The sequence below is a fragment of the Kogia breviceps genome, chromosome 13, assembly GCF_026419965.1.
Source record: "Kogia breviceps isolate mKogBre1 chromosome 13, mKogBre1 haplotype 1, whole genome shotgun sequence".
NCBI lineage: Eukaryota > Metazoa > Chordata > Mammalia > Artiodactyla > Physeteridae > Kogia > Kogia breviceps.
This window is the reverse complement of record NC_081322.1, coordinates 78,127,825-78,141,830: the sequence shown is the minus strand read 5'-3', so window position 1 is coordinate 78,141,830 and position 14,006 is coordinate 78,127,825. Positions and strand designations below refer to the sequence as shown.

Below are 14,006 nucleotides of genomic sequence, written 5' to 3'. Positions count from 1 at the left end.
GATGCACGAGGACGTCATGTAGGACTGAACGGGTGGGACGTGATTCCTGGTTCGTGTCACCCTTAGTGAGTGCTAGAAAAAGTCTTTAAAGCGCCTATTCTGCTGGTGGGGAGTGGTATAGATTTATATGGCTAGAAACGCTCCATCAGACTTATTTTCCCATTCAGGAATTATGTTTGTCTGATATTCAAGGGTTGTATCAGTAAATGGAGAGCTACTCTGACAGTGTGATTCAGGTATGTGGATCCTCCAGAAAAACCTTCTTGGCATTAGGATCTCACACCTACAGATTTTATCTATCATGTAGAGTCTTTCCTTCATCTTTTGGTACAGAAGGCCTATAAACTGACCTGTGGTAAATTCAAAATGAGACATCATATTTCTAAGAAAATATATTCTAATTAACCAACTCTAGTTAAACATCTTAGAAATTAATTTTTGAAAGAGTAAATGGTGGTGTAGATATCACTCTACATGCTGTAGATACAAATATTTCACATACTCAAATCTGTGAAACAGTTATTGAAGCTTATACATGGAATAGTCTGTTTTCTAAATTTGACCCAAATTATTTAGCAGTATTCTTTAAGAATTACAGTGTGATGGCTTGCCTCAAAGCTTTTCCTGTTGGAAGCTTTTTCCTACTCCAGCCAGTATGTCTATTCCTGTCCTCGAGTCTTCTGCCTAGCCTGACAGTGTGTCTTTGAAGGTGTTATATAAGAATCACACTGCTTCTTTTTTAGTTCCCTCTGAGTTCTTGATATATTTAAATAGCACTTTTAGGCCATCATAACAACGTTGCAACTGGAATTTGTCTCCCAGACTTCACATCCAGCTCAAGCTGCTATTGATTTCACGAGTCAAAAATCAAAAGATAGCACCTCGCTCCCTTCATAGAGAATTAAGGTTTATTTCTCTGCTGAAAGGAATGCGCTAGAAGCCAGCAATATGAACCATGTTAAATTTAGCCAAATGCAATTCTTTTCCATACTTCCCTCTGCACATGTGAAGGGCTATTTGATGTCTTACTTTTATTTACCCTGTATTGAAAAACTGTATTAGCCATAAAAAGGCATTCTCTCTTTATTGCTTTATACTTATTAATTTTTAAAGTATATGTCAGATCTTTACTTGAAGTAGATAAACTTAGACATGCCAACATATATGTATATATTCGCCTTGATCACATAGATGACTGGCTCCTGTTGTTTTTTCTTTGTAATTCAAGTCACTTCAACAAACGGTGTTGTCCCATGAACCATCAGTGAAATCAGTGAGAGAAAAAGGTGAAGCCCTCCTGGAGCTGGTGCAGGATGTTACTTTAAAGGACAAAATAGATCAACTTCAAAGTGATTACCAGAACCTCTGCAGTGCAGGAAAAGTAAGGAGTGATCAGAAATTCAACACAAATGTGTGTATTTGCCACAAAGGGGGTCCTGACTCCTTTTTATCTGTCAGAAAACTTTAAGGCCTGGTATGGGTCAATATTTTTTCTTTTATTCAGATGGGCATTTTAAATGGCGAAACGACTTTGCGGGTTGTGTTGTATCTGTTTTTTTCCGTTCCTAGTAAGTTTCTGATGTGTGTAACTCTACCTACCCTATGAGTTGTCCTGGGCTTTTAAAAATATGAAAGTTCTGAGTAGATCTTTGGCTTGAAAGTCACTTCTAACGGACACCTGGCTTCACAGGAGCATGTTTGCCGTCTCGAGGTGAAAGTCAGAGACCACGAAGATTACAATGGTGAGCTCCAAGAAGTGGAAAAGTGGCTGCTGCAGATGTCAGGAAAGTTAGTGGCACCCGACCTCATGGAGACAAGCAGTCTAGAGATGGTTACCCAGCAGCTGGCCCACCATAAGGTATGCCTGAGCTCTAAGGAGCTGAAGAATACAGGGTGGCTTTAGCAGGTGTGCTGCGTGTATGTGCGCGTGTGTGTGAGTGCACGCGTGCACCTCTCTGGATTGTAACGACTGCACTTAAAGAATCAGGTCTGAGTCTCAAGAATGACTGATAGGGCTTCCCTAGTGGCGCAGTGGTTGAGAGCCCCCCTGCCGATGCAGGGGACACGGGTTCGTGCCCCGGTCCGGGAGGATCCCATGTGCCATGGAGCGGCTGGACCCGTGGGCCATGGCCGCTGAGCCTGCGCGTCCAGAGCCTGTGCTCTGCAACGGGAGAGGCCACAAAGGTGAGAGGGACGCGTACCACAAAAAAAAAAAAAAATGACTGATAATTGAGAACAGTTCAATTTAATATTTAAAGGACTCAACAGCAGCTGAATCTTGGCATTCACCTTCTGAACATATTGTAGCATTTTCCCCAGCTAATAGTTTTTCATTGCAGAATATAATCTTTAGGGAGTAATTTATCAAAGAGAAATTATCTTTACTTTAGAAAAGTATAGCCAAAGATAGGATACAAAAATAGTAGTCAAAGAGTCTGGGTTCTAGCCAGACTGTCTCCTTCCTAGTTGGGGGGACTTAGCCTCTCTGTGCCTCCTTTTTCTCCTCTGTTAAGGGTGGTAATGACACCAGCCCCATCATATAGCTGTGGTGGTCATCACGGGAGATAACGTATGTGAAAGTATTTTGTAAACCATAAAGTACAGGACTGATATGTGGTGTTAGTCTATTTATTAATATGTATTTTTAGTAATTATATGTGCCAGATGATAGATGTCATATAGTCACAATTTTATGGAGCAATTTTGGTGAGCTTAATAGGAAACTGATTTTTAGTCGTGACATGGTAAATATCTAGTAGTGCGTCTTAGGAAGACCAGTTAACCATTCTGGGCTTCAGGATTCCTATAGGAGAACATTTTATTTAGCAAATACCAACAGAGAAGTAACTACATGATATAGTCTATTTGGCACTGAGAAAATACCCTCAGTAACCTCATGATGTACTGGTTCCATTCCAGCTCGAAGACAAAATGTTTCTTTTCAATATGGCATATATAATAACGGTTAACCCAGCGCCACTGGAAAAAAAGTGGTGGACCCTGGGCTGCTGAAGGACCACCTGGTTTCCCTTAGATGTATTGATGTGTCAACCCAGGAAACTTTGTGTTGGAATGTCACTTGTCATTAGCATTGTAAGGAAATTAGCACCTGATTTGAAAAAGTTGGTTCCTGCCCTCTAAGTGATCTTGTGAGAAAGCTCACTAGAGAACACAGGTGGTCATAGTGGTGTGTGTGAACTGGAATCGGGCAGAGACAGGCCCAAAGCTGGGGGCTGTGCCATTTACTACTTGTGAAACCTTGAACATGGCTTTTCTTTTCTTTTCGGCTGCGTTGGGTCTTCGTTGCTGCGCACGGGCTTTTTCTAGTTGTGGCAAGCAGGGGCTATTCTTCATTGTGGTGCACGGGTTTCTCATTGCAGTTGCTTCTCTTGTTGCGGAGCACAGGCTCTAGGTGCACGGGCTTCAGTAGTTGTGGTGCACGGGCTTCAGTAGTTGTGGCTCATGGGCTATAGAGCGCAGGCTCAGTAGTTGTGGCGCACGGGCTTAGTTGCTCCGCGGCATGTAGGATCTTCCTGGACCAGGGCTCGAACCCGTGTCCCCTGCATTGGCAGGCGGATTCTTAACCACTGTGCCACCAGGGAAGTCCCTTGAACATGTTTTATAACATCTCTGTGCTTCAATCTCCTCATCTGTAAAACAATAGTAATAATACACATTTATCCGGGCTTATATATAGTCCCTGCACTATAGCAGGTGCTTAATAAATGCTAAGTGATAAAGGTTATTTTTATTTTTATCAATATAAGTATTATTAGATGTAAATTAGATCTTACATAATTTAGACATTCGATTATTACATAAATCAGATATCTTATTAGATAAATTAGACATTAGTAAATTAGATTAAGTTGTAATTAGATTATTTTAGATATAAATTATACCAGAATTATAACTTATAGAGTTGAAAAATGTATTAACATCCTTCTTACTGGTAATAATACCATGGAGCAGATCTCTAACTGAGATCAGCCTCATGAAATCACTTAAAGTTTACTTCATTATTCGTATGTAACTTAATCCATTAAATTCATTAACTTTTCCCATTGGAGTATCTCTGAAAATATACTTTTTTTTTCATTTGTTGATATGGTAACCAAGACAAATTGCAAAACTCTTTTAAAAACATTTTAAACAGTGAAATGATTGATCATAAACTTTCTGTTTGATGAATAGATTATTTAAAGACTAAAAATAGAATGAGAATTCAGTATTTGTTTCATTTTTTTGTAGGCAATGATGGAAGAAATTGCTGGTTTTGAAGACCGTTTGAACAACCTTAAAATTAAAGGCGACAATTTGATCAGCCAGTGTGCAGACCACCTCCAAGCAAAACTTAAACAAAATGTACACGCTCATCTGCAGGGCACAAAGGATAGTTACTCAGCCATCTGCAGTACAGCCCAGAGGGTGAGTACCACTGGAACATTCTAGAATGATGAATAATTAAGGAGAAAAACTGTGCAAACTGGAGGTTTTTAAAAATAGTTTTTGTGCTTCAGTCTTCGGGATCGTTTTGGTGTTTTTCCAGACAGAAACTAAGACGATAGATTTCAGAGTCTCTATGTGAACATAGAACTAACATATCGTATATTTGATTGATGTGATGAAGTGGTGAATTTCACACATGTGGTTTTACTCAATCCCTTTATTCCATGAATTGATTATGAAAAACATTTTTAATTTTGTTTGTTTTTATTTGCACACCATCAATAATACCTCTTTCTAATTTGCCATTTATTCTATAACATCAAAATAAGTTTATTCTGTAAGTCGCACAATAATTATTTCTTTTTAACTCTATGCAGCCCAGGTTCTACTCTAATTCAGTATTTTTATGTATTCATATAGAAATTGAGAAAAGAAGTAAGCACCAATTTCGAGGTATACTTCAGTGGGTATCCTTCCAATAAAATGGAATCCTTGATGTTATAGATATAAGTCTAAGATAAATAAGAATCGCCCTTTTAACAACAATTAAGTAAAATTAGTGGATTACTCTTTATTATTCTGGAATTTATAAAGGACACTGGAAGAGTCCATCTATTTTTGTTACTGGGCTATTTAGTAAGAACTGGAGAAATACAAGTGACACAGAGAGAATTATCTGTGTTCATCACGATAATAAAAAAAAATGCTGGGTGACGTTAGTTGATCCCTAGACTTGGAAAATCCACCTTCAAAAAGTTAATAAAGAAGAGGGATAGGGCTTCCCTGGTGGCGCAGTGGTTGAGAATCCGCCTGCCGATGCAGGGGACACGGGTTCGTGCCCCGGTCCGGGAAGATCCCACATCCCGCATCGGGAGCCTGTGCTCCGCAACGGGAGAGGCCACAGCAGTGAGAGGCCCACGTACCACAAAAAAAAAAAAAAAAAAAAAGAGGGATAAAAGAATCTAACAAATAACTGCAGATGATGACAAAGGGGAAAAAGGGGGTGAGACAAGAAAAACAGCAGCATGAAGCTTTCTGGTGAGCTCATTTGTTCACTCACTCAACAGAGATTTCTTAGCACTGTCTTTGTAGCAGGCTTTTTCTGTGCATTAGGGACACAGCTTAATTTTTTTTTAATTAGCAAATGTTCGAAAGACAAACATAGTTTAAAAATAAACTTTTAAAAAGTAGACGAAATTCTAAGAACAGAGTCAGAATCTTATAATTAAACTTTGCAAAAATGTTAAAGAAAGCAAAATACCTTTTTTCTTTTTAGTTCTGCTTGGAATAAAAATAAATAAGGGATAGTCCCAATATCAGATAAAAGTGATTAATTTAACAGATGACAGAGAAAAGCAGAATTCAATTACTGCTTCTGTTGTCTCAATAAGAAAAGAGAAGCCAGTCTAACCCCCTAGTCTTTTTTTCTTTCTTTTGTTTTTGATGAAGAGTTTGCTCAGAAAACATCATAGGTGTATTTCACCTTGATTTCAAGGAAACATGTAATAGTTTCTCAACATGTCTTTGTGGATAAAATGGAAATTGCTTGGCTGGTTGAGGATTAATTAATTGAATAGATGCATTAGAAAATGTTTGGGTTATTCTAGATTTTTTTTTTTTTTTTTTTTTTTTTTTTGCGGTACGCGGGCCTCTCACTGTCGTGGCCTCTCCTGTTGCGGAGCACAGGCTCCAGACGCACAGGCTCAGCGGCCATGGCTCACGGGCCCAGCCGCTCCGCGGCACGTGGGATCTTCCCAGACCGGGGCACGAACCCGTGTCCCCTGCATCGGCAGGCGGACTCTCAAACACTGCGCCACCAGGGAAGCCCTATTCTAGATTATTGTTGTCCTGGAATGTAACTTCTAAGATGAAATGAGGGCATCAAACTCTCCCCTCCCCAGTGTTATAATTTAGTTCCAATTTACCCTACCCCTAAAACAGAAGCTTTTCCGTTAGAGAAATATGGGTTATCTTTTCATGAGCTGGCATTTTATTTTTACTTTTAGTTTCTAATTTAAATGAAAAGGACAGTATTTATACCGTGGAGGAAAAAGCTGCAAAAACTTTTGATTTATGTTTGACCAATTTACTTCAAAGATTTTATGTATTCTAACACATTTCTAGCGTTGCATTAACCCTGTCCACCTTGTCTTTCCACGATCAGGATATTATGTTGTAATGTGTGGGTTGAGAAGTTATAAACTGGGGCGTGGCCCATGTGCTTTGCAACATTTTGGAACATATGCAGACGCCGTAGATATGTGTCTGATTTGGGAGGCATGGCAGGGTGAGGGACCTGTTTGAAGTGGACTTGTTTCATTTGCTTCCAGCGATCTTTTTAGAGATACAAAAACAGCTCTCACAACCGCAGCATGATTGTTCTGTCTCAGGTATACCAGAGTCTGGAACATGAACTTCAGAAGCATGTCAGTCGACAAGACACCCTGCAGCAGTGCCAGGCCTGGCTTTCTGCAGTCCAGCCCGATTTAAAGCCAAGCGCACATCCCCCTCTCAGCAGGGCAGAAGCCATTAAGCAGGTAGTTTGCGATTCCTGAAAGTTTATGTTATGCTGTGATTCATTCATTCGATGAAAACATGTTAAGTACCTATTATGTGCCAAATTGTGCTGGTTGCTGGAGATATAAAAGTATAAATAAGGTCTGAGCTTGATTCCAGTCAAGTCCACATTCTAACCAGGAAGACAGATGCACAACTGAGGTCAAGGTGGTAGAATAAATAGGGCATGGGCACTGTAGCCAAAAAGGTCGATTCCAGTACCTGCTCAGCAGTGTGCCCATGGGTAAATCACTGAATTTCTCTGAGCCTCAGTGTTTTAATAGGTCAAGTGATTATAGGTATGCTTGCTTCTGCAAGTTATGAAGAAATTCAAATGTTGTACCGCAGTGTACATGATTTGTAAACAGAAAAGCAAAATGAGCCTCTCCTGCATTTTTGGGCACAAAACGAGTTGCTTATTAAATAATTATTGAATGAATGCTGACTGAAATATTAATTGTTATCATGGGAAAGGAACCTGTGGCATATTAATTTGACATCTACATGCTTAAAATGTTGCTCCTGAGACTTCAGCAGAATATTTGAGGGACGTTGTTAAATGTTTTGTACTAAGCAACTTTTCTATGCAGTGCAAAGAATATATTTTAAAGGAATTGCGTTGTAAAGGTTGCTGCCAGATAGGATGTAATGTAAAAATTCAATATTTTTTTTACCTCAAACTGAGATTAAAAGAATATGCTTGTTCATTTAGTCCGCTTAGAGAATATGTGCAGTTAATATGTCCCCCAAAGTATACTTTCTGGCTTAAATGATTTACATTATTGAAGTCATGAAATGGCTCACAGAAGTGCATGTGTTACACCTTATAAAAAATAGAATATGGACAAATCAGACATGGCTCTCCTTGAATCAAGAAATGAAATAAAGATTGTCTGTATTCTGCTTTTTCATTAGACTGTGAGCTTTCTTGGGTCATCCATTGTCTTGTGGCTGTTTGTTTGCAATGTACTTTATTCAGAACAATCCAGACCAAAGCTTGATTCTTCTCCTTTGTTCCCCAAAAAAGAAGTAAAAGGGAGGGGGAAAATAACATTAATCCCAAAGACCTTTTGCTAGAACAGGAAATTTCCTATAGCTACCGCATTAGCTGTGGTTGCAGGAGGATGCCATCCTTCTTGGGGCCCAGATTCAGTGACTGTATCGTTCATTGTTCTGCTTTCTTCCCCTTCCACGCTGCTTCTCAAAATGGGCTGCCCCCTTTTGGAAGCAACAGAGAAGGGAATTAGAGGTATTGCAAACACCTGGACCTCAGTTGTTCTGCAGGGGAAGAGGTTTTTTGTTGTTTCTTTTTGTTTTTGTTTTGCTTTGTTTTTTTTGTTTTGTTTTTTTTTTTATTAATTTTTTTTTTTTTTTTTGCGGTATGTGGGCCTCTCACTGTTGTGGCCTCTCCCGTTGCGGAGCACAGGCTCCGGACGCGCAGGCCTAGCAGCCATGGCTCACGGGCTTAGTTGCTCCGCGGCATGTGGGATCTTCCCGGACCAGGGCACGAACCCGTGTCTCCTGCATCGGCAGGCGGATTCTCAACCACTGCGCCACCAGGGAAGCCCTGTTTTGCTTTGTTTTGATCCGTCTTTCCTTTGGCAAGTACTGCTTTCATGTAAAGTCGAGCAGGTCCTGGGTCATTAGTTAGCTTGGATGTGTCACTGGAGAATTCCACTACTGACAGGGTGTCAGACTCTGGTCAGGCTTTGATTGGCTGCTGTTGAATTTGGTCAGGGTCCCAGGATGCGTCGTGTATCCCCAGGGCCTCCCCCATGGTAAATGCTCAATACATATGTAATGATAATATGGTCCTCACTACCATCAGTCAATGACAGACTGATTTGATTCCATTAAGAATGTCATTTGTTTTCATAAGGCATGATGTGCATTGGGGGGAATGGGGAAAAGTACTATCAGATTTGCCCTTGAAGTTGATGTAGAGCAGAAATCTTTCATAACTGTTTTGACATTGACAATGAACAAGCTGCTCCCAGTGCTTTTGGAATCAGGCCAACTGTATACATTTTAAAGTAAATCATTATTTTTTTAAAGTAAATATATCTATAAAATAAAAATTCACATATCTCATTCTCTTCTCATTTCCAAAGGCTGTTTGGGACAGATAACTTTCTCTGAGCCATGAGTACCTGATGGGATGGTTTTGGTTAATGGCTAATGATACTAATTGGAAGCGAAACACCAGTCAGATGGTACAATGGATAAAAGTTTAGGTGCTGCTTTCTACTTAATGGGAAATTGATCTGGATTTGTTACATTTATGTGAGAATGATGTGTGTAGGCAACCCACACAGCTTAGAGGAAATATACTGAGATGAGTCAAAAAGTTAGGCTCCATTATTAGCTATGATTTTGGAAGATCACCTGCTGTTTCTGTAGATCAACTTTATCCCCTACAACTTGCAGTCAATACCTCCTTCCCCATTAATCACAAAGGTGGAGTAAGCGAAAGCCGCTTCTCACCACCTCTACCACCCATCGCCCTCCGTCAGGCCATCATCACTTCTCATCTAACTCCTGCAGCAGCCTGACAACTGGGGATGCCAGTTCCGTCCCTGGTTGGGGAACTAGGATCCCACATGCTGCGCGGAGACTAAGCCCGTGCGCCACAACTAGAGAGCCTGTGTGCTGCAACTACAGGCTCTGGAGCCCGCATGCCACAACTATAGAAGCCCACGCTCTCTGGAACCCGTGTGCTGCAACTACTGAGCCCGCACACCACAACTAGAGAGAAGCCTGTGCACCGCAATAAAAGATCCCACATGCCGCAAAGAAGACCCGAAGCAGCCAAAAATAAATAAATAAATATGTTTTTTAAAAAAAGAAAACAAGCTAGAATGTGAACAGAGAATCTGGGAAAACCGTGGAAGTTTCGTGGTTGTTCCCCTTTCCCAGACCACACAGGCTAATTAGAGTAAGAAACAGCTGGTGGACAAATGGCTCCCTGCCAGTGTGTTTGGAAAGCTTTCTTCTGAGTAACTAATATATGTCATTTACAACAATGGTGAAAATACTGAGCATAGCAAGGTTATTTTTGAAATGTCAACAAAATACCATAAATGGTACAAATATTTGCTATCTAAATATAGCATGTGTCTCTTTCACTCTGACAAGTTTTTTTTTTTTCTTTTTTTGTTTTTTTCAGGTCAAACACTTCAGAGCTTTGCAGGAACAGGCAAGGACCTACTTAGATCTCCTTTGCACCATGTGTGACTTGTCAAACTCTTCAGTGAAAACCACAGCAAAAGATATTCAACAAACAGAACAAATGGTAAAAGTTTAAAAATGACATTGGATATATCTGACTACATTCTCTTGCTTGAATGTTAGAGGTGAAAAAAAAATTTCTCCTTGGAGTATTCTTGCTATAATGCTCCTGCAAGCATTATAATAAATATGTATTGAATTTCAACTAAGTCACAGAAAGGTAGGCACACCGATGCCACTGAATTGGAAGTGAAATATTTAGTCCCATTGAACTGCTAAACATTCGCACCTCTTTCCTCTTCTCTTTTCTCCTCAATTACCATTCTCTCTTCCTCTTTTCCTATTTTTTCACTCAGTTTTTTTCTTTTCTCCTATTCCATCGTTTTCTTTCGGTCATATTTAGTGTGAAAGGGCCTCCTGACCCTTCCTATTAGGATGGCAAACATCTGTCATGACCCTTCTAATTCATTGGCAGTGGCTGAGTGTGGTGTTGAGAAGAATTCTGAAGCTGTATCTGGGCCCTTTGGACAGTGTTGTGATGAGTTAGCAGTACCCGTCTGCAGCAGACAGATGGCGCCACAGAGGCCGTGTGTTTGCTGCTACTGCCTTAAACTCTGGAACACAACACGTTTGGATTAAAAAAAAAAAAAAAAGACTTGGTTTTGGTATTTAACTGATTAAATATTCCAGAATAGTAAAATGATCTAAAGGAAAAAATAATGAATAAGTTAAGATAATTAAATAATTATAATATAGGTATTAAAATAATTAAACTAACATTTTTTTTTACTTTTATGTTTTATTACATTATCAAAACAAGTCTGTATTTAAATCCTTAAGAAAGATGATATAGCTCCTATTTTTTTTACAGAAATGATTTATCAAAATAAGTTATATGATTTCAAAAACCAGTGAAGCAGATCTAAGCATATATCCAAAATGTTAATAACTCAGTGTTCTATAAGAAGTATCAGCAGCTGCGCACTAGAGAACAATATAAGTCTTTTCTAGTTAACCCCAAGACCAAATTGATGACTCAGTCAAACAGATGTATCCACTGAAATGCCCAATGTGAAAAACCATTAGGGCAGCTTCTGACCTAATAAATTGTTAAAGCTTCTAGACTTTCACAGTATTGATTGAAATCATATGGCATAAGTCTTAGACATTTGAAGTCTTTAGAAAACCTAAATATAAAATCTGTTTTTCTTGAAGCAAATAAAGAATTCTCTTTGGATTTATCACGTGTGTGTGTGTGTGTGCGCGCGCGCGCACACGTGTGTCGGCCTGTGTACATGGACAGGCTGATTCATTGAACTTAAATGTTTCTGTCCATTGCTGCTAACTTTTGCCTCTGCGTTTCCTCCAGATTGAACAAAGGCTTGCCCAGGCACAGAACTTAACTCAGGGCTGGGAAGAGATCAAGCACATGAAGGCTGAGCTTTGGATTTACCTCCAGGATGCCAGTCAGCAGCTGCAGAATATGAAGAGGAGGCACTCAGAACTGGAGCTAAATATTGCACAGAACATGGTGTCTCAAGTAAAGGTAGGAATTAACATGTCTCCAGGGGAGCTAGAGGAGACCAGGATGGGTGTATGTCAATCAATCCTTACACATAGTTATTTAAGGAATGAGATAGAACAACTTTCATTTGGTGCCAGAAAAGTATAGCTCAGAAAGTAAACATTCAGATATTTTCTTGGAGCTCCAGTTGGCCACTTGCATTGAAGGACATTCAATCTGTAGCTTATTTCTGAATAAAGAACTGTGGTTTAGCTAGCAGAACCAGAGGACTCTGCCATTAAACAAACATGAAGCTTTATTATTCATTAGCTTTTCATCACGATATTGCTAAAGCTATAGGATTTATCAATCTATTAAATATATATTTAATATATAAAACATATTAATATACAACTGATTTAAAATGTAATAAAATATTTATATAATTTAAAATATAATAGAAAATTATTATAAGTATATTAACTTGATTGGAAGTTGTACCAGATTTTTTTTTTTTAAAGAATTCTTGGGCTTCCCTGGTGGCGCAGTGGTTGAGAGTCTGCCTGCCGATGCAGGGGATACGGGTTCGTGCCTCGGTCTGGGAAGATCCCACATGCCGCAGAGCGGCTAGGCCCGTGAGCCATGGCCGCTGAGCCTGCGTGTCTGGAGCCTGTGCTCCGCAACGGGAGAGGCCACAACAGTGAGAGGCCCACGTATAGCAAAAAAAAAAAAAATTCTTTTTTAAAAAAATTAATTAATTTCATTTTTGGCCGCGTTGAGTTTTTGTTGCCGCGCACGGACTTTCCCTAGTTGCGGCGAGCGGGGGCTGCTCTTTCGTTGCAGTGCGCCAGCTTCTCACTGCGGTGGCTTCTCTTGTTGTGGAGCACAGGCTCTAGGTGCGTGGGCTTCAGTAGTTGTGGCACGCGGGCTCAGTAGTTGTGGTGCACTGGCTTAGCTGCTCCGCGGCATGTGGGATCTTCCCCAACCAGGGATCAAACCTGTGTCCCCTGCATTGGCAGGCAGATTATTAACCACTGCACCACCAGGGAAGCCCTGTACCAGATTTTTAACAAACCTTAACATTTATTCTTTCTCTGTGACAATCAGCCATTTTTATTTTCTACTGGGATATTGTTTGCATATGCAGAAAGAAGAATGGAAAGAATATAAATTAGGTTTTGTTCTCAAAAGCATGAACTTTAAAAATTTTTAGAAAACTAAGGTTGCACTTTAAGGTAAAATATTAACTTTTTTCCTCAGTGGCTATAATATTGTTTCACATTTATCAGTTTTTCTTTATACTTCTCAGAGTAACACAAGAAAATACCACAGTACCCTCTGATTCTTAAACACTTGGAAATTTGTTCATAAGGAAGTATGATGATTTTAGATTTTCTCTTTGTCCCTCACTATACATTCTTCAATTACATAAAGTATTCAGAGGTATTGTATCTATGTCTCAATCTGTATTTATTTGGGGGTGTCATTCAACATTATTTTATTGTTGTTATCCTTTAGGATTTTGTTAAGAAACTACAGTGCAAACAGTCATCAGTGGCCACTATCACAGAGAAGGTGGATGAGTTAACCAAGAAGCGGGAGGCTCCTGAACACAAGGAAATAAGTCATTTAAACGACCAGTGGCTGGATCTGTGCCTTCAGTCCAACAATCTGTGCTTGCAAAGGGAAGAGGATTTCCAGAGAACACGAGATTACCACAACTGTATGAATGCCGTCGAAGTGTTCTTAGAAAAATTTACTACAGAATGGGATAACTTAGCCAGGTAACAGCGATGCGCCAGTGGGTCACCAGAACGCTAAGCCAGAAATTTCTTAATTTCTATAAAAATCAAAAATGTCTTTCTTACATTTTAAACATTCATTTTCTATCATTATAAACATTGATAAAACATTATTAAGAATCTGGTGTCCTCTGTATCCATAATCATGATTTTCCTTGCTCAGTATTAATTTAAGCAGTGAGTAAAAGGAACATATTTGAAAATGGCACCATTTCTACCTGCGACCTCAAGGAATATTTCAAAGCTGTTACACTGTGAGTTCAAAGAATATCCCAAGAATATTTCTAGCTTTAATTACCAGTTACGGGACTATCATCTATGATTTCAGGACATGAATCCTTCTTGAATCTATAGTTCCATGGGTTTCTTGTCGATTCTGTAAAGTAACACATTCTATGTAATTCAGTCTAGTTTTGTCTTGTACTTGTGGTATTCTAGAACTTAGTGAACAATCTAAATTTAATTAA

General features: G+C 39.4%; 1 protein-coding gene across 1 annotated transcript in view; it reads left to right on the top strand.

Annotated features, from left to right (window-relative positions):
* The window catches only part of SYNE1 (spectrin repeat containing nuclear envelope protein 1), a 451,782-nt gene that overhangs the window by 241,421 nt on the left and 196,355 nt on the right, over positions 1-14,006 (top strand). Inside the window, exons 71-77 of the mRNA XM_067011034.1 lie at positions 1,229-1,381; positions 1,691-1,858; positions 4,252-4,428; positions 6,840-6,986; positions 10,172-10,297; positions 11,603-11,779; positions 13,256-13,521. Of these exons, the coding sequence (XP_066867135.1) occupies positions 1,229-1,381; positions 1,691-1,858; positions 4,252-4,428; positions 6,840-6,986; positions 10,172-10,297; positions 11,603-11,779; positions 13,256-13,521 (1,214 nt within the window). The remainder of the gene's footprint in view (positions 1-1,228; positions 1,382-1,690; positions 1,859-4,251; positions 4,429-6,839; positions 6,987-10,171; positions 10,298-11,602; positions 11,780-13,255; positions 13,522-14,006) is intronic.